The following is a 26,025-nucleotide window of genomic DNA, read 5'->3' as shown; positions in this document are numbered from 1 at the left end:
TGACGGCATTTATATCATGGCTTGTCATGTGATTTTACTCCAGCCTCCAACACCATCTGCATGACAAATTTTAGTGGAGCAGGAGGGTAGAATGTAGATGTAATTGCAAATCTTTGAGAAGGATGATTCCTCAAGAAGAATAAGAACTGCTGAAGAGGCACTTCGTAGAGGTGGAGAGACAATAAAGGTTCAAAGCCTTGAAGACAAACTGTGAATAGGCAATTTTTTCACATCTTCACGGAGTATTTGACATTCTTCTGACGTATTTTACATTCTTCAGTTGCTTAGCACTGGGTATTGATCAAAAGTTAATGGAAATCAACTCAATTTCTTTACATCAACTCTGTGAGTTTTAGACCATGGGCCAAGTTCTTTCGTTGTCTGTGACTGTAGATGATACCGAATGATGTAAACGTCAGAGCCTGGCACTGGTGATAGAAGAGAGAGCTTTGACATCACATTGCAGTTTTCCTCTGTTCTTTGTTTCGCTCTCTCTCACAAACACACATGAATTTTCCTTTCAAGGACACTGTGTTGGTTTCATAGCGTGTGGGAAGACGGGGTAGAGAAAATGAAGAGGAAGTTGTGCTTGCCATTCTTTGCAATTTTAATCTTAGACCAGATAAGGCTGTGATATTGAGCAGAGAATTACACTCGATACTATGACATAGGAAGGTTTTTAAAACAGTGCGAACTCATAAGTAAAGATCAAAGTCGTAATAAACTTTCCTCCATTATTCCTGTATAATCTCTTCTAAATATTTTTTGTAAAGTCTCCGTGGCATAGATAAAGCTGTTGTGACTCTCTCACATTTTTTACTTGTTTTATTCTCCTATTTTTGGTTCCACTTAGTAATTCCCTGAGAGGCCTCCTATGCTTTTATTTTTTTTTATTTTGCTTGCTGTTGTGGACAGGGAGTCTCATTTAACTTTCAGTTTCTATATGATCCTTGGATCAATTCTCAGTATTTGTATTTTTTTTTTTTTCTGTAGAAGAATCCCTTTCTATTTTGTTTTCTCTTTAAGACAGCAATGCTTAATGTTCCTATTTCACTGCTTTAGTCTTCACCCTACCACTTCCCTTTGAAAGATGTACTTTTTTGCACAGTAATGCTTTGTTGTGGAATTCTATGAAGTCCATTGACAAGAACAAAACATCATCCAAAATGCTACTGTTCTTGTTCAGCAGGAAGTGTTATTTGCATTGCTTAAATAGCAGGTTGTCAGGTTTTTGTCGTTTTGATTTCTAAGGAATAAAAGATAGACATAGAACTTGATTTGGCAGGGAGTTGACTTAACTTTGAGCCTTTTAGCTCAAAGGAGAAAATAAAGGGCTGAAGAGATGGCTTTGTGCTAGTGCTTGCTGTTCAGTGAGGTCACAGAGAAGCTCCTACAGCACTGCAGTGTGCTGCCTTCAGCTGCTGTCATTTTGCACTGAGAGGATGCAACTGTGTGAGACCATAGCACGTAGCACTCCGAGTCCAGAGGTAGAAGGACCAGAGAAATTACAGACATCCTGCTGTAAAGTTTGATACAGCTCAGGCTTTTGCATCTAATCTATCGCAGAAGAAAGAGCTACCTTCTTCTTGAGGAGCTGCCCTTCGTTCTGTCTTGTGATTTCTGGCAGGTAGGACTGTATTTCCTAGGGGCTGGACATCAATCAGCCTGATGTTTTGATGGCTGCTCTCTTGCAGGAGCGTCAGAAACAGCTGGAAAGCCTTGGCATATCGCTTCAATCTTCTGGAATAAAAGTTGGGGATAATAAGTGCTTCCTGGTTAATTTGAATGCAGACCCAGCTCTCAATGAACTCCTGGTATACTATTTGAAGGTAAAAATAAATACTGATGTATTATTTTTTTTAACAGAAGTAGGACTCTAATGCCACTGACATAGACGTACTTAGCATGTTATTATAATGCATATCTGAAACAATCCCTGCTATTCACTGCTACATTTAGAATGATATGAATGTGACCTTTTTATTTCAAATGTAGTCCTCTGTCACAGAGGAAGGTTTGTGGTTTATATATATATGTACATTTACGTATATTCATAGAATCAGAGAATATCCCGAGTTGGAAGGGACTCGTAGGGATCACTGAGTTCAACTCCGGAAATATTTATATATTTAAAGAAATTTGGAGGTGTTCTCTTTTATAAAGTATCCTCCATTTTTCAAATTTCACAGAATTTTACCCAGAGAAGTGATTTTCATAAAGATTGGACATATCAGTAATCAGCTTGCTACCACATGTAATCAAAATTCTGAGTACTGATTTCAGCTTATCAAATGTATTCTTGTTCCTTTTCATGCAGCTCACCAGGAGTGAAAATCAAGTTCTGTTCTGCCTTTGCAGTTCTGTGCACTGATGTGCAGTGCCCATTCCTGATGTTAAACAGAAAATGTATAACGTGGCTTTTGGACTCTGCACTATGACAACGGGGCAGTTTGTTCTAGTTTAACAAACCACGTAGATGTGATCTGGAGACAGGAGGAGAAATGAGAGACAGCTGTTTTAAAGTCAATATAATACAATAATACAAGTTCTAATAACCTGGCAGCACAAAAACTCCAGCAGTTTGAGCTTCACATTAAATCATTCTCTTTGAAGTGGTGTATAGTAACTCTGAAAGCAGCCACAGCATTAGCAGCGGGGCTGGAAGATGGTTTTGTTTCAGTCTATCTGGGATCCTCTTTTCTATCAGTCATCTTATCATTGCTCTATGGGGTCTCAGTGAGAGCGAAGGAAAACTTTTTCATTGTTTTCTCTGCTAGAAAAAAAAAAAAAAAAGAAAAAGAAAATAGCTGAGCTGAGGTTTTGGGAGAAGAACTGAAGGTGCTTTGCCTGTAGGTGTCCAGAGTGTGACTCAGGATGCTAAATCTGCCTCAGAACCGACCACTACTGAAGCAGAGCCGATCTCTGTGGTGTTTGTTGAGAACACATAACAAGAACAGGCTGAAGACTTCTTAAGTATCTTGCCCACATTCTCTTTAATGTGTTCGTTCTTATAAAAGCACCAAATGAGAACTTCATCTCGCCTATCTATTGTATCTACTCCTCAAGAATTGCTTACAGATGCTTAGAGGTGCCTCAAAAAGAAATAGATGAACTGGAGCACACGCAGAGTGCTCGTTCCTCTGCCAAGTTCCTTGTCCCTCAAGTACTTCAGGGATTTACTAAGCCAGAGGATGATCTAAATGGAACCTGTGTAATAGCCCTGGGTCTAACCACTGTGAACCTGCCTTAATTCCTCTTTGAGCTCCTTTATTCTTTTGGCTTCCACGACATCCTGAGGCACTGAATTCTATGGTTTAATTATAGAAACTTCTTCATCTTTGGATGTAACTGTTACCCATGAAATTTCCTGTGCGCTCCCTACTTGTTGCTGTAAGAAATAATGAGGATTTGTGTGCAACGTTTCATTCCCCCTTTTCCCTTTGCAGGAAGCATTGAACAGCTTTCAGATTTTGGAAGTTAATTTTGAAGTTATAGCCAGAAGGAGAATGGCTGTGTTAAAACTAATGAAACTTTGCAACCCATTGCTAACATCTGAATTAATTTTCCCAGGAGCACACGTTAATAGGATCAGACAACTCCCAAGACATCCAGCTATGTGGAATGGGAATTCTTCCTGAGCACTGCATTATAGACATCACCCCAGAAGGACAGGTTATGTTAACGCCTCAAAAAAATACTAGGTAAAGGAACAAAGCACAGATCTAGCTGTGTAATAACTGTAGTTTTATCTAGTATTTTGTGATTAGTGGGCAAAAAGGTAACTGAAAAGACACACTCTTCCAGATAGTAGGAAGTAAGAAAATTCTATCGCTTGTATTTTGCTTGAGGTTTTGTTTGAATTGTTATCTACTCTTCTGTCAGCTCACATATTTCATTCTAAAGAGATTTCTTTCAGTGATGGCATTTATAATCTAAGTTTTCAAAGAGAGGATGTGTAAATTGCTTCTGCTTTCAGCAAGTAGATACACACTGATTTGCAGCTGTGTAGATTAAACTCTGTCAAAATTTGAATTAATTTTCTAGGAAATCTGTTGATATGCAAAGAGCAGCTGAAGTATTTGTTGCTTTATTTGATTAAGTAGCAGTACTTGAAAAGCAGGTGGTATATTCAAACTGATCACAAAATGACATGCAGTGTCAGCACCTCCAGTAATTTATTGTTAGAGTCACAAAATTCAAGAATTTCACTTCTATCCTGGTTCGTATTTGATCCCGCTGTGAGATGGCACTAGATGACATCCTGAGATTCCCTTCAAATTTGTTATCCTATTTTGAGAGATCCTATTTTTGGTTTTATTCTGACTCTGAAATAGAGGTAGTTTCTCTAATTAGCTTATTGTCTTTAAACTGTTTTTATACGAAAACTCTCCAAAGTCTTATTCAAAGATATGTCTGTATTTCAAAGTAGTGAGAGAAGTATTTATTTCCAGAGACATTTATTTCCTTCTTTCTCATTTTAAAGCCCTAATTATGGTATCCAGACATAGCTGTCGTAATATCTATCCAAAAGTAGTGAATTCTGTAGAGCTTAAACAATCAAAAGAAGACAAAGGGTAGATGAGTGGAATTTCTTTAGGTATTAGAAAGAAATTCTTCACTTTTAGGGTGTTGAAGCCCTGGCACAGGCTGTCTAGAGAATCTGTGGGTGCCCCATCCCTGGCAGTGCCCAAGGCCAGGCTGGAAGTGGTTTGGGGCCTGGGCTGGTGAGAGGTGTCCCTGCCATAGGATGCTATGATGTTTGTAATCCATGAACCTGTCGTTCTGCTTTAACAAGCAGCAAAAAAGCAAAGAGTACTGAAATAAGGAAATGCTTTCTGTTGTGGTTTTATTATGGTTTTGCTTTAGCTTTTCATCTTTTCACAGGACATTTGTGAATGGTTCTGCTGTTACGGGTCCTATCCAGCTACATCATGGAGACAGAATACTATGGGGAAACAACCACTTTTTCAGGTACAAAAGAAATAAAATAAATTGTGAGTTTGAACCAGCTTACTTTTTCACCATAAGATATAAGTAAAAATGAGAATGGAGCATGCAGTCTACAGAGGAAGGTGATTTCTTCTTCATTGGGATTATAAAGGCAATGTTGGTGACTGAATGTTCTTGAATGCTGGATGTCATAGCAACTGTGCATAATTTTAATTTCAGAACAGTAGTTTGGCGTAACTTCTTGTGTTTTCAAGGGTCTGCAACCTTTCTGATGAAGACCTTGCTCTTAATTATCAGTAATGTTATCGCACTGAGGAAATTGAATTCTCAGGATGGTAACTTTAATTTGGTTCAGTAACTAAGAGTGTTGCACGATTTGGCATAACATTAATACTAAGTACTCTCTCTTTTACCACGATGAATGTATCACTCCCAAGGTTTGACTTGAATAGTTTGCCTTTTGGAATTTGCAGCAGTTTCAGACCTATGTAGTACAGTGATTTCAGTCTTGCAAGGTCACTGTGTTCTCTGTTCCCTGGAATTCCAGCTCCAGACATACCTGAGACCTTCCTGTGTCAGATAGGAGCACTGGCAGAAGTTTTCTGTGAAGGACTATATGTGTGAGATGTGTGAGCCACTCTGTGGCTGGTCTGAAGTACCTTAAGAATCAGTGGATTTAAATGATAGTCTAAACCATAACTGTTTTCTTTTATACTTGCCTCTATTTTATTTTTATATTTGTTTTTATTTATATTTTTATATTTTTTTCATGTTTTATATTTTATAATACACAAGAATATAATCAGTGTAATATGTACTTAAAAGCATCTATTTTTTGTTGCCTGTTAATTATTCAGACGTGGCAAAACTGAAAAAAAAATGGTTACATAAGCTGTGTGATTAGTGGCTTCAGGTACTCTGCATTATCAGAGTGTAATGTAAATTAGTTTGCCTCGAAGTCCCTTGTTTACTCTGAGGAAAATTATACTTGCAATCAACAGACAAGATCAACAGATTTCAAAAGGGAAAAATCTACTGATTTGGATAACCTGCTTAATTTAAATGTTTCTTTAAGCAACCCTTTGTCTCAAAGTTGATCATGTATTGGTTTAAATTTTTCTCCCTATTTCTAAAGGTTGAATTTGCCAAAGAAGAAAAAGAAATCAGATCATGAGGATGAGGAGCGAGACAACTCTATGAAGTGCAGTAATAGTGTTGAGCAGCTGGACGTAGATGGAGACAATTCCAGTGAAGTGTCCAGTGAGATTAACTTCAGCTATGAATATGCCCAGATGGAAGTCACTATGAAGGCACTTGGTAGTAATGGTAGGAAGCAACAGAAGTTATTGGAAATATGCTCAAGAGTGTATGCCCCATTCCTGGAGGCGTTCAAGGCCGGGTTGGATGGGGCCCTGAGCAACCTCATCTGGTGTCTGACTGAGTGGCTGGCAACCGTGCCCGTGGCAGGGAGGTTGGAACTAGATGATCTTTGAGGTTCCTTCCAACTCAAGCCATTCTGTGCTTCTGTGAATATGGGGTTATATTTTCAGGGACTCTTTGGCCCCAGCTTTTTCCCTTGTAGCATCCTGCTGGAGAATTTTTCTTGTGAATGACTCATTGTAGCCATTTTTGCACCGGAGGAGAAAAACACCACCACAAAATGTTTTGTTTGGCATCTCTTATTGAGGAAAAAGCTGAAACTGGAATGCTGGTGGAACTGCAGCCTCAAATCAGAATGTTTTCACTTTGCTGTTTATTTTTCTTGTGTTATGTCTCAGTCCAGCATTAACTGTAGTGATTTCTGTCTCTGAAATTGTGTTCTTTAGTTCTTGTGGTCTCACATAGCTGCCCCAGACTGGCATTATTTTGGGACAGAGGAAGTAGGGTTTTTTTCACCCAAATCTTTCCTGAACTCTCTTAAATCATTCACCCAATCTGTTCTGTGGGTCTTTATTTTGCTTCACAGTTCAGCAGCATTTTTAATACATTCCTTACAAAGAAATACAATCTCTTCCTCCTTTTATGTGATATAGTACTGTGTTCACTGTCTAGTACATTCTTCACAATGGATCTCACTGGCTGCTGCAGCCCCTGGCATGGATATCTGCAGTCTGTATGAAGCAAAGTATGAAGGCATAGTAATTTGTCCCTTGTCTAAGGCAGTGCAGAACATCAGTACAGAACCTGGGACAGATCTCGTATTTCCAAGTCCCCACTCTGCCACGTATTCATTACTTGACTCTCTCCATTTAACTTCATGCGTACTAGGTATTTGACCCCAGATGTTCAAGCTTCTTTATTTTTCAACATCTGCCTAGATCCTATGCAGTCAATCTTGCAAAGCCTGGAGCAGCAACACGAAGAGGAGAAGAGATCTGCACTGGAACGGCAGAGACTGATGTATGAGCATGAACTGGAACAATTACGAAGGCGATTGTCGCCAGAGAAGCAGCATTTCCGCAGCATGGACAGGTTCTCCTTTCATTCTCCCAGTGCTCAACAGCGTTTACGGCAATGGGCAGAGGAGAGGTGGGTAATCAAATCTGACCAGCAGGATTGTTCAGTTCAAGTTCCTTAGCGCCAGTGAATTTTGCAAGATTTAAATTGCGTTGCACAGTTCTGTCAGCTTTCTGAGAAGACTCCTGCAGATGACTGGGGAGGACAGAGTGAAAATATTAGTCTAAGCACGATCAGATCACTAATGCTAGGAAGGTTTAAAAGGAAGAGTGTCTGCTTTGTTGGTAAGGAGAAACTCTACCAGCATTAGCTTCAGTCTGGAGAAGAGGAGGCTCAGGGGAGACCTTATCGCTCTCTATAACTACCTGAAGGGAGGTTGTAGTGAGCTGGGGGTCGGCCTCTTATCTCTTGTAACTAGTGACAGGACCAGGGGGAATGGCTTCAAGCTGCGCCAGGGGAGATTTAAGCTGGACATTAGGAAATACTACTTTTCTGAAAGAGTGGTCAGGTGCTGGAATGGGCTGCCCAGGGAGGTGGTTGAGTCACTGTCCCTGGAGGTGTTCAAGAAATGTTTAGATATAGGATTGAGAGACATGGTTTAGTGGGGTTATTGGTGGTAGGTGGATGGTTGGACTAGGTGATCTTGTAGGTCTTTTCCAACCTAGCTAATTCTATGATTCTGTGATTAAATATTATTATCTTCTTCTTTTGTGAATTCATGACAGCTGGTGGAAAGTTGTTCTTCCTCCTGACTCGTATCCAGCTGTCTGACTTGGGCAGGTTCTGGCAGCCAGAAGAGTGCAGAAAGAGAAGGGAGTTAGAGGGTGATACAAAGAATTTAGATCCAGAGCACTGCAAGGGCTGTGTAACGATCACAGAGGGGCAACAGTCCTCTTCCTCTTCATAGACAGTTGCACTGAGTGTATTTTCTTCTTCCTCTGAACAGTCTTTGCCAGCATTACTTTCAAAAGGAGCAGCTGCAGGAGGAAGATGAAATTTTGCCTAAAACAATGAGTATGGTGAAGATGTAACTAGAAAACAGAAATCTAATTTAAGGAACATCTTTTGAAATACAAAATACTCGAGGCAGTCCAACAAGGTGTTAGCTGTCTGTGTAGGATATTTTGTGGTGCTGCATACACAGTTGGTGCTCTGATAAGCTTGCCAGGGAGACCAGTGAGCAAGTGGGTCATGATGTCTGAACAAATTTCCCTCTGTAAACTGGAGCATCCACATCTGTGGTGGAATAGCTCTGGGATAAGCCATGTAAGTATTGACTGTTCAGCAGATGCATGGAGAAGTCTCCAACGCTGTCAGTATGCTGATGTCCATACTACTAAATTCATACAGACAAGCTTTTTTTCCCCCAAGAGGAAATGCCATTTAATTTGCCTAATTTTTGTGTTAAAAAGCTGAGTATTCACTCTTTCCCCATCAAGTGATCCTGTGCTTTGCAGTCAGTTTCAATACCAAAATGCCATTTTATTCTGTCTTTCCATGCAACAAATTGCCTTTCAGAGAAGAAATGTTGACCCACAGCCTGAGAAAGCTGCGAGAGCAAATTGTTAAAGCCAATTTGTATGTGAGAGAAGCCAATTTTATTGGAGAAGAATTGGATAAGAGGACAGAGTATAAAGTCACCCTCCAGATCCCAGCTTCAAGCCTTAATGCCAACAGTAAGGTAATGTAGCCATAATGGAGCTAAAGTATTGTTCACAAAATTTGCCCCTCCGAATTCATATTCATCTTATTCTGACTAATGATCTAGTTTGCCCTGATGTTGAAGTTCACATTTGCTTCTGTTTCAGAGTGACAAAGCCCATGTAGATTAGGTGATAAAATCCATCAGGGTGATAAAATCCTTGTAGAATCCATCTACTAAATGTGTTTGCTGTCACCTTATAGGCATTTGCCTTTGCATCATGCTAGTGAGGTGAGAAATTACTGACATCCCCATTGTACACGGAGGAACTGGAGCTGAGAGAATTTGGGTGATTTCTTCCAGATATCTTAAGAATTTTGAAAGGAAGGAACAGAACCCAGACTTCTCTGTTGCAGGCGGGCTACCTAAGCTGTCTTATCCTTTCTGTTCTCGAGGCCAGATCAAAATTTTAGTGATAGTAAAGCCATCATCATCAGTACAGTAGATGTATTTTATCCCAAGATTGGAATTGTTATGAGTTGCTTTAGAAACTTCTCGCATTTACTTGTTTTTCTTGCAGTCTTCTGGCATGTCCAGAAACAGGTCGTAGTAAAGCCTTGTGATGCATTTCCCTCCCATTAAGTGTTTTCAGGAGCTGAAATTTGCCTTAACTAGAGCTTAGAGCTGCTGTAACTTGGGGATATTTGTGAAATGCAAAAATGTTCTTATTTCTAACACTTATCTAAGGTGAGCATCCACGGAAAGCACTGCCTGTAGCTGGGATGAAACATGGCAGTTAGACTGAACATGAACGTGCTGTGACAGCCAAATTCAGGCTGTCATGCTCAAACTTGGTTGGTTAAGCTGGATTAAAAAAAAAAAAAGATATCCAAATTTTGCAGGGGTGTTCCCAGTTATTTTGTTGTTTGTAAACTGTTTTTCATTGTTGCGACATAGGATCTGCATTAATCTCTCTTAAATTGTTTCTCAGAGAGGTGCAATTCTCAGCGAGCCTGCTATTCAGGTGAGGAGGAAAGGGAAAGGCAAACAGATTTGGTCACTGGAAAAGCTGGAGAATCGATTAGTAGACATGAGGGATCTTTACCAGGAGTGGAAAGACTGTGAGGAAGACAACCCAGTAAGTAAAAATTACTCCAGTCCTGTGCCAATAGAATTATTTTCCTGTTAACTTCTTTGGTTAAGTAGATGTAAGAAAATCTTCTGGTTCTGGAGGAACTGTGGTGGAGAGATGGAGGGAAAAGGGAAAGGTAACAGTATCTCCTAGCCTTTACTTTGCTAGTACTGAAGCAATCTTCAGCATTTCATTAACCCTTAGCTTGTCACTTTGCTGCTTGTTTGCATGCACAGCTCAGTGCAGTAAGGAAACATAACCATAGTTATATTTTTCTGAATCTGACAGTGTTGGAGAACTTGAGGACAAGCCTTAATACTCTGTCCAAAGTTGAAATCACGTTTCCATTCTTCTTGTGACTTAATCTGGCCTCTTTCTTGTGTCCCTTTGTCCTGTTAGGCTAGTTTTGTAACGCTTGGAAAACTGTCATGAAAAGTTTGTTTTTCTTAACGTTTTTCTGCACTTGGTTAAAGGTGATGAGAGCTTACTTCAGACGAGCTGATCCCTTCTACGATGAGCAGGAGAACCACAGCCTTATCGGAGTAGCCAATGTCTTTCTTGAGTGCCTGTTCTATGATGTGAAGCTACAATATGCTGTTCCGATCATCAATCAAAAGGGAGAGGTTTGTCATTTTTCCATAATCTATCCCTACTCAGCTGCTTTTTTACAGTCTGTGGATGTTAATACCAGTATATAGTAGATATTTTCTGGTTTCTTGTGCACAAGATGTTTGCTAACAATTTGGGATTATGCAAGTCCCATCATACCTTACTTGAGTTATTGAGGCTTCAGATCCCAGCACAGTGACTGTGAAAGAAAAAAGCTTTGTGTGTACTCTCCAAAGTGAAGCAGCCCAAAATACATATTAGAACCAGTATAAGTTATAGGCCTACTGCCTTTCTCAGACTACTGTTAATAAAAGGCTCTTAAATATAATACAATAGAAAATCTTCAAAGACAGCTAGAGCAAACATTCTGTGTGCACTCTGTGCCTTACATATGCACTTTGCAGACTCTCTAGAGACTGATGGGATGGTGTGTGAGATTGCAACATACTGTTCCCAAAGTCCCTGTAGTGCCTGATGATTTTTAAAAAAGAAAATGGCTTTACAGCAACATTCTTTGCTCCAAGCCTTCATTATCTGGTGCTACAAATGAACATTGCAAGACAATAGAAAGGAAGAAAATGTCTGCTGGCAGCCTGGAAACATTGGTTGTAGTTATCTGAAAAGGGATGAATTTGTCACTGCTGTCTGGCACACGTATCATTTGTACTCCTTCTTCATCAGGTATCTGGTCGTCTCCATGTTGAAGTTGTTCGAGTGAGCGGAGAGATAGACGACAGGTTGGTTGGTGGTGAGGATAGTCCAGATTATTCAAATGAAAATGACACTCAGGAGAGAAAACTTGTCTGCAGGGTGAGTTCCAGATATATCCCAACCTCGTGACTAACCTCTCTTTTCATCCCATCTTAAAATAATGAAGCCCCTGGTGCAGTGCCTTCTGGACATTAGATATGGAAGATTTGTGTACCAGGACTGGAGCTGTAATATCTAATTTAAAAGCAGTCAAAGAATCTGATAGACTTCCTTTGTTCTGTGAATCATTCTCTCAATTCTTCTCTCCCTAAATATTCAATATTTTGTGAAATATATGCAGACGTGTTTTGTTTATTAATAATAAAAAGCAAGTGAGCTAGAAGGATCTACTGGAAATTCACAGTGATAGTAAAATGCAACTTAGGCCAATCTCCAGATAGAAGTAAAGAAGCACTAGAGGCAGTCAAACTTATTTGACCTTAGTATGACAAGAGGTGAATAGAAATGTATTACATCAAGTGTGGTTGATACGATGGCTTTGTTTAGAATAGATGTTTTCAAAAATTCTGGCTTTATTTGTTCATTAAAAAGGGGGATGGGGGGGAATGAGCCTTACTTTTGTGTTGTCAGGACTCTTTTTATATCATTTCTAACATAAGGACAAAAATATCTGCAAAGAAGGGACTGGCAGAATGGAGGAGCTCACTTTGGTAGAAGTATATGATTTGTCTTCTACTCTTAAATTATAACTTTTGCTGCAAAAACAAATACATAAGTATATAATTTATATCGAAAATAGTTCAGTGTATTTCTAAAATTTGCTGTGCTTTTATTCCCAAAAATATGTGATTGCTGACATCTAGTGGCCATTTTCAGCTGATGCACTCAAAATACAGCAGAAATGCATCGTTAGTAAACTTCTTTATATTCCCAATAAACCTTCTTAGTTATCCTTTGCAGGGGAACAGAAGAACATTGTTCTAACAAATGAACTTCCAAATTCTATGAAGAGAATTTAATCCTGATGAATAAGTTCTTTCCTTTGTTTCTCATCTCTTCTCTAGATTAAAATACTTCAGGCAACAGGCTTACCACAGCACCTCTCCAACTTTGTGTTCTGCAAATACACATTCTGGGATCAGCTGGAGCCAGTTAATGTTGCACCTGAGGTGGATCCTTCCTTATCCCCCATCAGCAAGGAGCCACGATGCATGGTTGTCTTCGATCACTGCAACGTAAAAATATATTTTTTTCTATTTTATTACTGAAACTATAGGCAGGTAAAGCAGGCTTATGCTTGCATAACACTGTTGGGTGCACATTTGCTCTCATTATTACACTTTGTGGGGCTGATACCTCACATTTTTAGTAAGAACTTGTCCTTGTAATACACAATTCATATGTACACAAATCACTGAAGATGATGAAGTAGATTAATGAAGGAAGGCAGTCTGTTTGGCAAAGAGACTTATATTAGTTTACCCAGAGGAAAAATGCAGCTGTGTACGAGTGGAAGTGTGACACCCTTCTAAGTATATGTCTGCATCTGACCTCATTACTTTCCACTGACATCAGTGAAGAGAACTGGGCAGTACTGGGATGTGTGGCCTTTCATCTTTATGTAGATGTTGAAGTTAGGTAGCGTATCTTAGAACAGGCTGTTTCCTTCTTTTCACTTGAGAGCGACTAGCTAAATGGAGGCATCTTCATTAGAGATGTCAGAAGTCAAGTTAGATTAATCCCAGGCAATCACCTGAGTTCTTGTCTTGTTCTTCCTCTCATTTGTTATCACACAGAGCAATTAATTCCACTCATTTGTAAAGCAGATCTCGTGCCCTCTGATGAGTTTGGAGTTTGATTAGAAGTTTTAGAACATACCATTTATTTTAAAGGTTGGATCAGGACTTGGAGCAGAATGTGGTCATTTTACAGCTTGTTCTGGAATTTTATTTTTAAAAGTCTTATACTGTTGCCTTGCCTCCTGATTTTACAAATCAAGATGACAGTTCTTCCTTTCCTCTACATTATGTCTTGGGGACTAGGGTAACTTTACAACATCCTTACATTAAAATCAAGACAGTAAGTCTCGAAGCCTAAGTCAGCGTTGTGTGGTCACAGTCATTAACCTGTTTGTCACTTGCAGGAGTTTTCTGTAAATATTTCTGAAGACTTCATGGAACATCTCTATGATGGTGCTCTGGCAATTGAAGTATATGGGCACAAGCAGAGTGGTGACCGCAAAAATCCAACCCTGTGGGATTTGGGAATAATTCAAGCCAAAACACGAAGCCTTCGAGACAGGTAAATGTAGAAAGTATGTCTTTAAAACTCTGGAAAATCACTGTCTGAAGGACTTAATTTTGAAGCAGGTTTGAGATAGGTAGTCAAATGAACTGAAAAAAAACAAACAGGTGTTTGAGACTGTATCTGTTAGGCTATTATAAATAGACTCTCTACTGTGAAAACATCATGTGGTGTGTCAGTAGGTTTAAAAAAAGTGACAGAGAAGAAATCCCTGTTTTAAATTAAACGTGGTTAAACTCAAAAGACTTGGAAGACCCTTTTATTTAAAAAACCCATGTGCATTAGTAGTGTTTTAAAAAGGAGCAGAAAATAGTAAGCTGATTATTTTTTGTTATATTGTTGTTCTGAGCTGAGCCAGAAAGAGCTATCAGGTCTAGAACAGCGGGATGGTTGTTCTGACTGTACAGTGATGTATTTATTCAGGGTCAGACTCCTATTCGTTCTTGGACATGAAGTGTTATCACTTTAATGTTTCCATTGGAAGAGCTGTATTACCAGTTACTTCAATTAGGGTAAATATTGCAATTATACAGTAATTCAAATTGAAGGGTTGTGGTTTTTTTTACTGGCAACCATTTGTCATCCCCAGACTAAAGCTTGGTAGCATTTTCTTTAACATAAGTTGTTTTGCCTCTCCTATTGGACTACAGCTCTGAAACTTAATTTAGTGGCAGTTGTTTCTCTTTTTTATTTCCAGCCTAAGAATTTGCTGAACATGTTGAGTATTAGGGCATATACAGGAAAATTTTGAAGAAAAATAAGGAAAATGTGGCAAAGAGAAGCTGTGTGTTACAAAATAGTTACGTCTGGTAGCTGCATTAAAAGAGGAGTGGCCAGCAGGGAGAGGGAGGTGGTGGTCCCCCTCTACTCGGCTCTTGTGAGGCCCCATCTGGAGTACTGTGTCCAGGCCTGGGGCCCCCAGCACAAGAAGGACGTGGAGCTCTTGGAACGAGTGCAGAGGAGGGTGACCAAGATGATCAGAGGGCTGGAGCACCTCTGCTATGAGGAAAGGCTGAGGGAGCTGGACTTGTTTAGCTTGGAGAAGAGAAGGCTCCGGGGAGACCTCATTGTGGTCTTCCAATACTTGAAGGGAGCATATAAACAGGAGGGGGATCGATTGTTTGTGAGGGTGGATAGCGATAGGACAAGGGGGAATGGTTTTAAGCTGAGACAGGGGAGATTTAGGTTAGATATTAGGAGGAAGTTTTTCACGCAGAGGGTGGTGATGCACTGGAACAGGTTGCCCAAGGAGGTTGTGGATGCCCCATCCCTGGAGGCATTCAAGGCCAGGCTGGATGTGGCTCTGGGCAGCCTGGTCTAGTGATTGGCGACCCTGCACTTAGCAGGGGGGTTGAGACTCGATGATCTTTGAGGTCCTTTTCAACCCAGGCCATTCTATGATTCTATGATTCTATGAGTAGTAGCTCCTTCCTTCTTAATTTTGAGCTACTAAAAAGTGGCGATTAGAATTTAAGCTCTTGGAAGAATTTGAGAGAAGGCAGTAGTATGATGAAGTTCAGGAAAATGCCTTCAGTCTTGAAAGCTTATGAGACAATGTCGTTTTCATTTTGCTGTCTTCTCTATGGATTTGATTGCAATCAACAGCACTGGATCTCTGTAGATCGGATAGTAAAGACCAGAGCTTACATGTTAGAATCTAGTGGAATTGGTTTTGCTATTACAATGAAGAAAAGGCTCATTTCTGATGTTTGTCTAAAAGGATTGTCAGTAAAATTTATTATTTTTAAAATTTATTAGCATAACTAATAACCCTGTGTGGTCACAAACGCCATCTATGGAGGTGTTCTTTCACTTCTTCAGTCAGGGCCAGTGGTTGGGCTGGGTTTTTTTTCCTTCTCTCCTTTTCTTTCCTTCTCTTTTTCTTTCGGCAGAAAAAGAAAAAAAAAAGAAACAGCACTTGATCTATTTTGCAGGTGGAGTGAAGTAACCCGAAAAGTAGAACTCTGGGTTCAAATTCTGGAGCTGAATGAGAATGGGGAATACTGCCCAGTTGAAGTGACTCCTGCCAAGGATGTTTGCACAGGAGGCATCTTTCAGCTCAGACAGGTAAGGTGGCACATGCAGGATTTCAGCTGTGAAAAGAGACTGTGGGAAGCAAAGAGGCCTGGGTTTTGTGTTGGTAGAGGGATGGTGTCCGAGGAGCTGTCAAGCCTAGATGTGGAGTATGAGCTTGTGTAAGTGGAGTCCTTCTGTGTTTTGTGAAACTTTGTATGTGGAAGTTCTTAAGTAAAGATGATCATAGACTTATTTGGAATTTTTTGAGGTCCAAATTTCCCTTATTTGATGCTTTCAGCCAACTATTCGTTTATTTTGAATTTTACATGCATTACATTGTTAGTGCTCAGCTAAGCACTTAACATTTTTAAGTGACAAGCTATTGCCAGAGTAACACCAGGAATTAGTGAAAGTTAGATGCAGGCTGTACCTCTAAGCTCCCCAGCCGCTTTGATTTTTCTTATGGATTTTACCAAGGAACAGTATTGATAGCATCAGAAGGAAGGTAAGAATTTAAAGTTGAGGAGAGCAGAGTCAGGAAAAGGTCACTTAAACTTCGGTAGCTTATCAAATTAGACTATTTTCTAACGGTCTAATGGGTAAGAGATCCTACCTTCTGCCTTCAGAACTATTAAAAATAAAGTCCTATAGTTATATGTTTTGAAAATCCTCCAGAAAAAGTAAACAGAGTTGCTGAATGCTGATTTTTTTCCCCATAAATACCTGAATCCTGTAAGCATAAGAGCTTGCAACAGAAAGGGTATCTCCTGTACAGTGGGTCACTGAGATTACAGTACTCACAAGAGCATAATAAAATGCTGCTTGCAAATGACTGCCAGTAGAGGTCTCTATTTCAACATTATATACTTTGTTGTTGTTGCTAACAAGCATTTCAAATTATTCTCTTGGACAGGGGCAATCTCGAAGAATTCAGGTTGAAGTGAGATCTGTGCAGGAATCTGGGACCTTGCCACTGATGGAGGAGTCAATACTGTCTGTTGGAATTGGCTGTGTTCAAATAAAGCATGTTAAGTCACAAAAAGTACCTGAAATTTATCAGGTAAGAGTCTGAATATGTCGTATAAGCAACTCATATTTTCAAGATATGTAAAAGCTTAAAGTTATGCCCCAAGTTTGTTACAGCTGGAGGCAACTGCTCTGCTTTCAAGTTTTGGTTGATTTGCAGCAGGGACAGGGAGGCTGTTACTTAACCTACTAGGTGGATTTATGTATGTGTGCAAAGCAAGGACAAGAATTGTCAGAATGGTTTTGATAGCTGATTTTGTGGATTATGCCGGATAGTCTAAAACCACATCATTCAGAAAGTGTTTTAGAAGACATTCCTCTTAATCAAAAATCGTTTTCTGTGACAAAAAAGGTTATTTGGAATGCTACTTCTGTGTCTGTTCTGGGCTACGCTGCTTCTAAGGATAGGAAGCACCCTTAGCACACTATCCAAAAAAGGAAAGCAAAAGCCAAACTTTCTAAAATTCTTTAGGTACTTGTCCAGTCGATTTTACTTCAAGTATTAGATATGACAGTAATTGTATGGATTCGTGTTAGGGTGAATCAACAGAACATACACTCAAATAGCACAGGTTACAAGCATCAGAATTGTGTTGGCCCCTATTATATGTTGGCCAGTTGTTTGATGACCTCAGAAGCACTGCATCTCATCTTAATGTGCAGATACATTGAGCTGCTTTTAGGGAGAGTGCCTGAGCTGGTGTTTGGCTTTTGATGGCAGCGCTTGCCTCACTTGCCCTGTTTTAGAAGGTTGTCCTCTTGTGGTGCTCCTACTGGTTCTATGACCGTGTGACTTTTTCCCCAGCAGCTAAGTTAAAGTTCAGTCGTTCTGAGTGCAGCACGTGCAGCAGAACAAGCAAGACTTTGGATTTGCTTGGTTAGCTCCCCTGCTTGAGATACAGCCAACTAAATGCCAGGTAGTTTGCAGGACATCTTCCAGCCTTCCACAATGTATATACACCCCAAACATCCAGATGCATGCGTAATTTCTTTATTTCAGAAGGAAATGCATCCCAGATGAGCATCCTGTCTGTCTCACCCTATTCCTTCCCCAGGGAATTTCTCATCTGTTGACCAGTTTCAGCCATACCAGACAGAACTGGCAAAGCACAAAGTAGTAAGTTCTTTCAAGAGGAAGGACTTGAGCTCCCCTTGAGGAAGAGCCTGAGCTGCCTCTGACGCTGATAACCCACATGGGAAAGAGCTATTGAATACCATGTTATATTAATTCTGCTGCTTATAATAGCCTTCTGACTTGAACATCTGGATTTTTAGTCCCCTCATTAGCATTTCTGTATCACAAGTAAATCAGTATCTGTGGAATGTGGGAGATTTTCTAAAGAATTTGAGCTAAGAAAATGCCTCTTCTATATGGCTTTTTAATTTTAGCTTAGCTAGATTTTTGCTTTCATTACTAAGATACAAAAGTAGGCTCCAGTGGCTTGTTATTGCTTAAATAGATAAGTAATCACTTAGGATTGGAGACACTGCTGCTGTTCCGTTCTCTGTGCAGGAGTGGCAGTTGTGCCTGCTCTCAGTGCACACGGGTCTGCTTGTGATGCACGTCAAGAACAAAAGGTGGTGTCTCCCATCAGAAAATAATGGCAATCAAAATGTCTGAAGTCTACCTTGTGACTGCTGGTGTTGCAGACAGTTATTCCACCTCCCCAGCAACTGGCTTAAATGCTTACATTTTTCTCCTCTGTATGCTACAGCAAACTTGCCTTGAATCCTTTATGTCAGACTTTGTAAAATTCATGCTTAAGTCTTGCAGGTGAAAAAGCAGATTTTTCTTTGCTATCCAGGGTCAACAGGTTTCAAGTTGTTCTGCTTTAACGCTTACTTCTTAGGGCTACTTAAGTATTCCTCTTTCTTCCATATATGAAGAATTTTAGTAGCTATGTTCATGTGAAATTTACATTTATTTTTCAATTGTATTTAGACACAAGCTGCTGATAGCAGCAAATCTTTGGGATGTCACTGTTTAATTCTGTGGTCACTGCTTGACTCAGACTTTTACAGGTGATTGCTAACATTGCTTAAAATAGTAGTACCCTCTGCATTAAATATGTTTCCTGTTCAAAAAAAAATTATTAATGTGATTTTGCATGTTTTGACTTAGGAAGAAGAAGATGAAATGGACAGTTACCAGGTAAAAATTTCTCATATTACAAACTTCGATATGTTCAGATTAAAACGTATTAAAGGAAGATCAGCATTTTATCTTTGCTGCATCAAGAGCTTTTCCTCTAAAGAGAGTAAAAAACTGAGACTTGCATAGGGTGTTATGCTACAAAGCCATATGGTGGATTAGAGAGGTAGAAACAAAAGAAGATATCTTAACCCATATTTCAAAAGCACAGTCCAGTTGTTTTTCATTTTCTGTTTTGAGTGAAGGAAGGAATCTTCATTTTGACAAACTATGGATAGATTTAAATGTTCTTAATGTAGACAAAGAATAGGCACAGTGGTGTTGAAAAATGCAATCTAAATGCTTCATACTGTTTCACACTGTGAATGTATGTAGGACACCTGGAATACACTACCGAGTAATCAACCCCTGGACATGCAAGAGAGGTTCTGTTCCTAGAACCCTAAGATGGCAGTGAAATAAATACTGAAATTTGCACAGTGGTGGTTTGATTTCTTCTCAAATGTATGTAATGTCTCTGTAACATGAACCTAACAGGAGAACTGATGAGGTGCAATATCTGTGATGTATGCTTCACCGTCTTATGAATAACTTAAGCAAAAACACATCATCATCATTGTAGATCTCAACTTAGTATAATGTGAGCAACAAGGTATTTAGGTTTAATGCTCCCTGACAGATTCCTGCATACTTGCGGGGGTCTGCAGGTGAGTAATAAAAATGTAGTTTATAATCTTGCATCCACTCGTTTTTCTTGACAAACTGCTTGTTGTAGCTTGTTGTGGAATGAAACCGAACTGTTATTGCTGTAAAAGATGCTTCCCTAAAGGCATCCCAGAGTGGATAGCTCATCTGTGTGGCACCCAACATACTGCATACAGAGTGTCATACATCATTTCTGAGCATTTCCGTATCAGAGACAAATGAACTGAGTGTTCTTGCAGATACATAGGTATTTTTTGAAGGACATGAGCACTTAAAATATTCTAAAAGGCTCAGGTAGAAATGCCATAACCAGGGATAACGGCATGATTTGGGTTAGGGGTGGATTCATAATATAAGGCTGCTAAACAGTGAGCATGAGTGGTGAGCCATGAATATGAGCTGGGGTTTCCAGCTCTGCTACAAGGTCATGGCTGCCAAGATTTTTGATTAGGTTTGAGCAAAGAAGGTGGATAAAGTGAAGTGTGCTCAGCTGAGCACTGGGTAGCACAAAATAATCAGCTGGAGGAAAAGAAATGCCTTAAGCTGGCAAGCTAAAATGCTAAGAAACCTTTTTCCCTTAGTGGTAGTCAAACTCTATAACAGGTTACCCAGAGATGTTCTGGAGTTTCCATTCTTGGAGATGCTCAGGTCCCAGTTGGACACAATCCCAGGCAGGCTGCTGTAAACTGAACCTGCTCTAAGCACAGAGCAGGGCTGGAGTAGGCAGCCTCCAGAAGTCCCTTCCAGCCTCAGCTATTCTGCATTGCTGTTTAAGCTGTCCTCTGAAAAAGAAAAGAGTAGAGAAGAGTGAAGTGATTTAGTGGAGGCCTGCTCTCTCTTTCTTACCTGCTTCTTGTGTACAAGATGGACAGTAGGGCTGAGGAAACATTTAAGCCACAAATAGGAAATACTGGCTTTCCCGAGTCAATATTTAGTATGACTTCTTTCCTCTGTACAGGATAGGGATCTGGAGAGGCTCCGTCGGAAGTGGCTGTGTGCCTTAACGAAGCGTCAGGAGTACCTTGATCAGCAATTGCAGAAACTCGTTGGGAAGCCTGGTAAGCAAAATACTCTTGAGATCACAACAGTGTTAGGCTGAGACACGCACAGGCACTTCTAATGTATTGTAAAATCGAGAAAAGAAGGTAGCGAAGTGTTGAATCTCTGAATCCACCACTACTTTGCTTTCAGTGAAACAAAAGTTGGAGGAGCCTATACAAAATTTAGTTGTTTTCGATGCTGTGCGCTTCTTCGTGTGCTGAACTTCTGAACAGAGCGGGTTTGATTCTATTACGATGGCATAACATCAACACAAGATAATGGCACCGAGTCAGGATTGCTCTCTGTTGTCCTCACTGACATGTTGCTTCCCCAGATAAAACAGAGGATGATGCTGATCGGGAGGCACAGCTTTTAGAGATGAGGCTAACGCTCACTGAAGAAAGGAACGCTGTAATGGTGCCTTCTGCAGGCAGTGGGATCCCTGGAGCTCCAGCAGAGTGGTACGAACACACATTGCCATATGCAAGATCGAATGTAAAAATGATGCATGGCTTATTCCTGGCTTGAATCGTTGCCATTTTTTGCTTTCTTTAATCTGGTCTCTGTGCGCTGCATGAGGAAAGTTGTTAAAATTAGGGCTTTTGCTTATATTATTTTATTAGGCTGTGTATCTGAAATCCAGAAATGCTATTTAGTAAACGAAACTACTATTGATCAGAGTGTAATTATGACCTTCTGAAGAAACGGAATCAATATTTATTACCGCTGCACTTAGCATCTTAAAAAATTAGCTAATATGTTAATTACCTAGTTCATTCACTTAAAAGGCCGCTCTGTCATAATAAAACTGCATCTACGGGAGCATTTTGTTGCGCTCCTGGTTGAAGCGCAGAGTTTGTTTAGTCAGCAAGTGTTCCATGTAATTTTCTAAACATTAAAAATAGTAAATTACACTAGGCTGAGCTTGCCCTACTGTAGCAGCTGTGAGTAACAACTGCCGATAAGGAAGCAAGGCTGCTTGGCTTCAAACCTCAGCTTTGGTTGCTTTCAACTTTTTGCAGTGTTTTTCTGAGCAAAACTCTGACAATGTTTGTTGATGGAATTGGCTGTCACGGAGTTTTAAATGGAGATTTGTTAAAATTAGTACTTCTGAAGCATAACAATGTTGCATGCTTTATTGGAGGGGCATTATCTTTGACATTAAAGTATTTGGCTAGGTTTGAAAACAGTGGAGCTGCAGGAAACTTCCTTGGGGAAGAATCTGTTTTGAACACGTTTTCTCCAAAGGAAGTGTTCAGTGTGGTTCTAGTACCTTATACATCATACAAAAATCCAGCCTGCTCTTGTTCACCGTAAAATCATTAACTCCAAGTTTGTCATGAGATGGCTACAGCCTTTCTACAGCTGAGACTGCAACTAGGTGTCTTTTAAAATGTCTTTGATGCTTCATATTACGTTTTAGCACATCATTAATGTTGTAGCTTTGAAGTGCAAGGCCACAGAATACTCAATTTTAAAAACAAACAAAGCACAACCTGTGTTATCCTTCAATACACATTGTGAAAGGAAAGCTTTCTGTGGCTGCTTGGGCTCTTGGTCAGATGTGTTTCACAAGACAGAGAAACAACTGAGTACTGTGGCAGCATCAGTGGAAGCTTGAGAACTTTGACGCTGGATTTTCTGTCCAACTCTGCTGTCTTCACTGACATCAATAATGCAGAGGGGTTTGCATTTCATAAATGTGTATGTCAGAGTAAGTAAACTTAATTTTGCTATTAGCATTTTAGAGGGAGAAGACATTTCTGAAAGCAGAGGTCAAAGAATATAATAATAGTAAGAGAGCTGGTATAAAAGAAGTACCAATTTAGTTGAGACTGAATCTGCAACAGTAAATTAAAATAAAGCTGTTTGGCAAGGTTATCATTGGTCTGACTTGGAATTGCAGTTGTACTGAATGTAATATTCCGTGAGCTTTTATCATAAAGTACGTGTGCTGGGTAAATCTGCTTTAATTTAAATGCCGCCATTGTCACTGTCTTACATTTTAGGACTCCCGTGCCTGGTATGGAAACTCACATTCCTGTTATTTTCCTTGACTTGAATGGTAAGTGGCTCTTAAAAGGACAGAGTACTTTGAAACAAACTTTGTACAGCCAGTAATGTGGTAGAATTTAAAGCTATGAACATGATGAAATGCCTGGAACATCAGGTAGATTAATTTGAAATGGCACATTTTTCACTGAAACGTACTGCTGGATGTTTCAAAACACACAGCATTATATATGGAAGGGACCATGCATTTTAATAACTCTACTATTTTGCAGATGTTTGATCAGTAAAAATGAAATAGTAAAATGAGTACACCCAACAGGATGAACAGCGATAGATGATGTAATGAAAAAAGTAATCATTGGGAATGCTCCTTCTGAGGCCTTGCAAGGTTATTATACTGGTGCTATATTATGTCTTTATCAGCTGCTTAGAAGAAAATATGAAGTCACTCTTAGTAATGTCTGCATAGCAAAAATAAATGCCTTGACAATTCAAATACAAGATCCAATGTGATGCACTTGGTTAGATACTGTTATGAAAGATGAGGAAATCATAGACAAGAAATGGACAACCCCAAATAGACCAGGGAGCTAGCAGTGCTTGATTGGTTGAACAAATCCTCGTTATGATGTTTAGAAGAGGGTTTGTGCTCGGGTTAAAAGCATCAGGTAAGAGTGGAGAGGTGGCATTCTGCCTGTGGGGATGAGGTTTTTGCTGCAGTGCTGTTCACGTTATGGCTTATTTACCTCAAAAGGCACATTGAAATATCGAAGGGCTTCAGAGAGGAGCTAGTTAATAATTCATTGATGGTGAGGGACTTAAGCAGGTTGAGCATGTTCCTGAAAACCATGCTAAAGATTTAATCATGGTCTAAATGTACCATACTTCTACTTGTTCAACCAGCAGCTCTTCTTTATTTCATAAAAGAAAAAAAAAATCACCTAACTAATAAAACCAAGCAATGTACTTGATATAATTGAGAAGCAGTGCTCAAAATAGAACTGAGGGTATTTAAGGAATGAAAAGGAAGGGAAGGGATATTTACAACCAAAGGATTTTCCTGCACAAGAGAGTACTTAATAAGTCTCACTTGAGTCTGTGTTCCCACATTTTTGTGCACAGTTTCCGTATAGAAATAATTAGAATTAATAACTTGTTGGGTGTTTTTAAAAAGGAAAATGATTTTATCTTCTCTTCCTTCTGCATTCACCATTGCTTCTAGCTGATGACTTCAGTTCCCAGGATAACCTTGATGACCCAGAAGCAGGGGGGTGGGATGCGACTCTTGTTGCTGAAGAAGAGGAGGAATTTTTTGAACTGCAGATTGTAAAACATCATGATAGTGAGGTAAGTAGAGATACAGATTAGCATGTTTAGCTCAGAAGTCTTTAGATGTTTGCTTTATACATAGAAGGCCACTAGGTTGGTCAGGCAGGACTTGCCCTTGATGACTCCAAGCTGGTTGTCCTGTATCAGCTCCATTTCTTCTACATGCCTTAGCATAGTTTCCAGGAGGATCTGTTCCATGATCTTCCCCAGCACAGGTGTGAAGCTAACAGGTTGGTAGTTAATTGGGTAGTCCTGTCTACCCTTCTTAAAAATGGATGTGACATTGCCTTTTCACACCCATCCTTTAAGATGTCCCTGTTCATTGCAGAGAACTTGGGCTAGATGATCTCTAAAGGTCCCTTCTAATTCCAGTGACTCTATGATTCTGTGATATATTAAAACATGAAGATAATGCATCACAAACAGCCTACAAAGTATACAACGCTTTTTTGTACAATTTTTGTTTGCAAGGAATAGGAGCTGAACCACGATTTGAAAAATAAAATTCAAGAATCTTCCTTCATCTAAATCCAGTTGTTACAGAATGCTGGAATTCTGAGGATGCATTTGGGAAAGAAAGAAAGAAAAAAAAAAACAACTCAAGTTAGAGTATGAAAGCCTTCAGCTGAAAAAACAAGCAGTCTTAACTAAGGTTATGGTTAACGTATTTAGCTGTGCACGGTTACGTACATTATGTCCCCGTTTTACCACATAGCTCATTGTTTTACAACTTCACAACTCTTGGATAATTTCTGCCACAAGGTTTAGAATAATTGGATATATTTTTTTTTACCTTAGCCTGAAACTTATTTCTTTTATGTTCGTAGATGAGCATTATTCCTAATGACTTCAATTGGCTTTGTTTCCTGTTGTTTTTCTCTTTCGTTTTAGAAGCCTGGAAGGATGGCTATCAAACTATTTTTCTTATGATTTCAAGAAAAAATATTTAAAACTTCAGTAATAATAATTAAGAAATTATTAAGTAATCATTTAGGGACGTGGTTGAGTGGGCATAACGGTGATGAGTTGGCAGTTGGACTTGCTCTTTGTGGTCTTTATGATTCTAATAATTTATATTTTAGCAGTCAAGAAGAGAAGTTCCAGATTTTGCTGTGTTGATGGAAATGTTTCAGCAAAGTTCCCAAATAACTCTGTATTCCGAATATTTGAGATCTCAAATACCAAGTGCAGTTTGTGTAGTGTGATGGAAGGTTTTCACTGCAATCTCAGTTGCTGTCTGATTTATCGTAATGAATTAGACCAAATGGTCCTGAAGTTTTGCATATTTTAAAATTTATTTGCACTAACCTTGGGCATTCAGAGGTCTTTTTTTTCAAGAGGAAATGTTCCAGAGTTTGAGCAAGTTGGCATTTTTAATCCCAACATCTTCATTTGGCAAACTAATCTTGATTTTTTAAATGGCCTCTTCTAAAGTGCAGGGATTTTTCTTCATAGGGAGTGAAATGGAGAAGCTGACTCTCAAAATTTATGTATTATGTATTTTTCTTAATTATGCTTAATTAATTGCAGTTAATTATACACCTAATTATGCTTATTAGAGGATACATTTTTTTTCCTTTGCAGGTGAAAGTAGAAGCCTCGTGGGATTCCACAGTCCACGACTGTATCCAGCTCAGTAAAGGAACAGCAGCAGATGAAAGAGTTTACCTCATTGTGAGAGCCACAGTCCAGCTCAGCCATCCTGCAGAAATGCAGTTGGTGCTGCGCAAGCGCATCTGTGTCAATGTTTATGGCAGACAGGTATATCTTCTGTAATCCTTCCTGTGTTCACTCTGCCCTGTGTTTGTCACTGCCTCAGGAGGAGGAGGTTTGTGCTCTAGGACTCTGCTGGGGCTGTTTTCTTGTAGCTCCTTTCATTTATAGCGGAATGAATGCAACGTATTAACAGCTTGTGGGAGGATGTAGGCTGCCACATGG

The 26,025-nt window shown here is 39.5% G+C and overlaps 1 protein-coding gene across 4 annotated transcripts in view; it reads left to right on the top strand.

The window, feature by feature from the left end:
- Nucleotides 1-26,025, top strand: part of KIF13B (kinesin family member 13B) — a 123,013-nt gene that overhangs the window by 64,926 nt on the left and 32,062 nt on the right. For all 4 annotated transcript variants that reach the window (XM_021389479.1, XM_021389481.1, XM_021389480.1 and 1 more), the window contains exons 13-31: nt 1,695-1,829; nt 3,571-3,701; nt 4,885-4,971; nt 6,086-6,276; nt 7,269-7,479; nt 8,926-9,088; nt 10,041-10,187; nt 10,655-10,804; nt 11,472-11,600; nt 12,566-12,736; nt 13,645-13,802; nt 15,740-15,872; nt 16,735-16,881; nt 18,970-18,999; nt 20,663-20,762; nt 21,080-21,206; nt 22,755-22,810; nt 23,981-24,105; nt 25,672-25,848. In XM_021389479.1, the coding sequence (XP_021245154.1) occupies nt 1,695-1,829; nt 3,571-3,701; nt 4,885-4,971; nt 6,086-6,276; nt 7,269-7,479; nt 8,926-9,088; nt 10,041-10,187; nt 10,655-10,804; nt 11,472-11,600; nt 12,566-12,736; nt 13,645-13,802; nt 15,740-15,872; nt 16,735-16,881; nt 18,970-18,999; nt 20,663-20,762; nt 21,080-21,206; nt 22,755-22,810; nt 23,981-24,105; nt 25,672-25,848 (2,568 nt within the window). The remainder of the gene's footprint in view (nt 1-1,694; nt 1,830-3,570; nt 3,702-4,884; nt 4,972-6,085; nt 6,277-7,268; nt 7,480-8,925; nt 9,089-10,040; nt 10,188-10,654; nt 10,805-11,471; nt 11,601-12,565; nt 12,737-13,644; nt 13,803-15,739; nt 15,873-16,734; nt 16,882-18,969; nt 19,000-20,662; nt 20,763-21,079; nt 21,207-22,754; nt 22,811-23,980; nt 24,106-25,671; nt 25,849-26,025) is intronic.

The sequence above is a fragment of the Numida meleagris genome, chromosome 3 (genome assembly GCF_002078875.1).
Source record: "Numida meleagris isolate 19003 breed g44 Domestic line chromosome 3, NumMel1.0, whole genome shotgun sequence".
Lineage (NCBI taxonomy): Eukaryota > Metazoa > Chordata > Aves > Galliformes > Numididae > Numida > Numida meleagris.
This window is presented reverse-complemented; position numbering and strand designations above follow the sequence as displayed.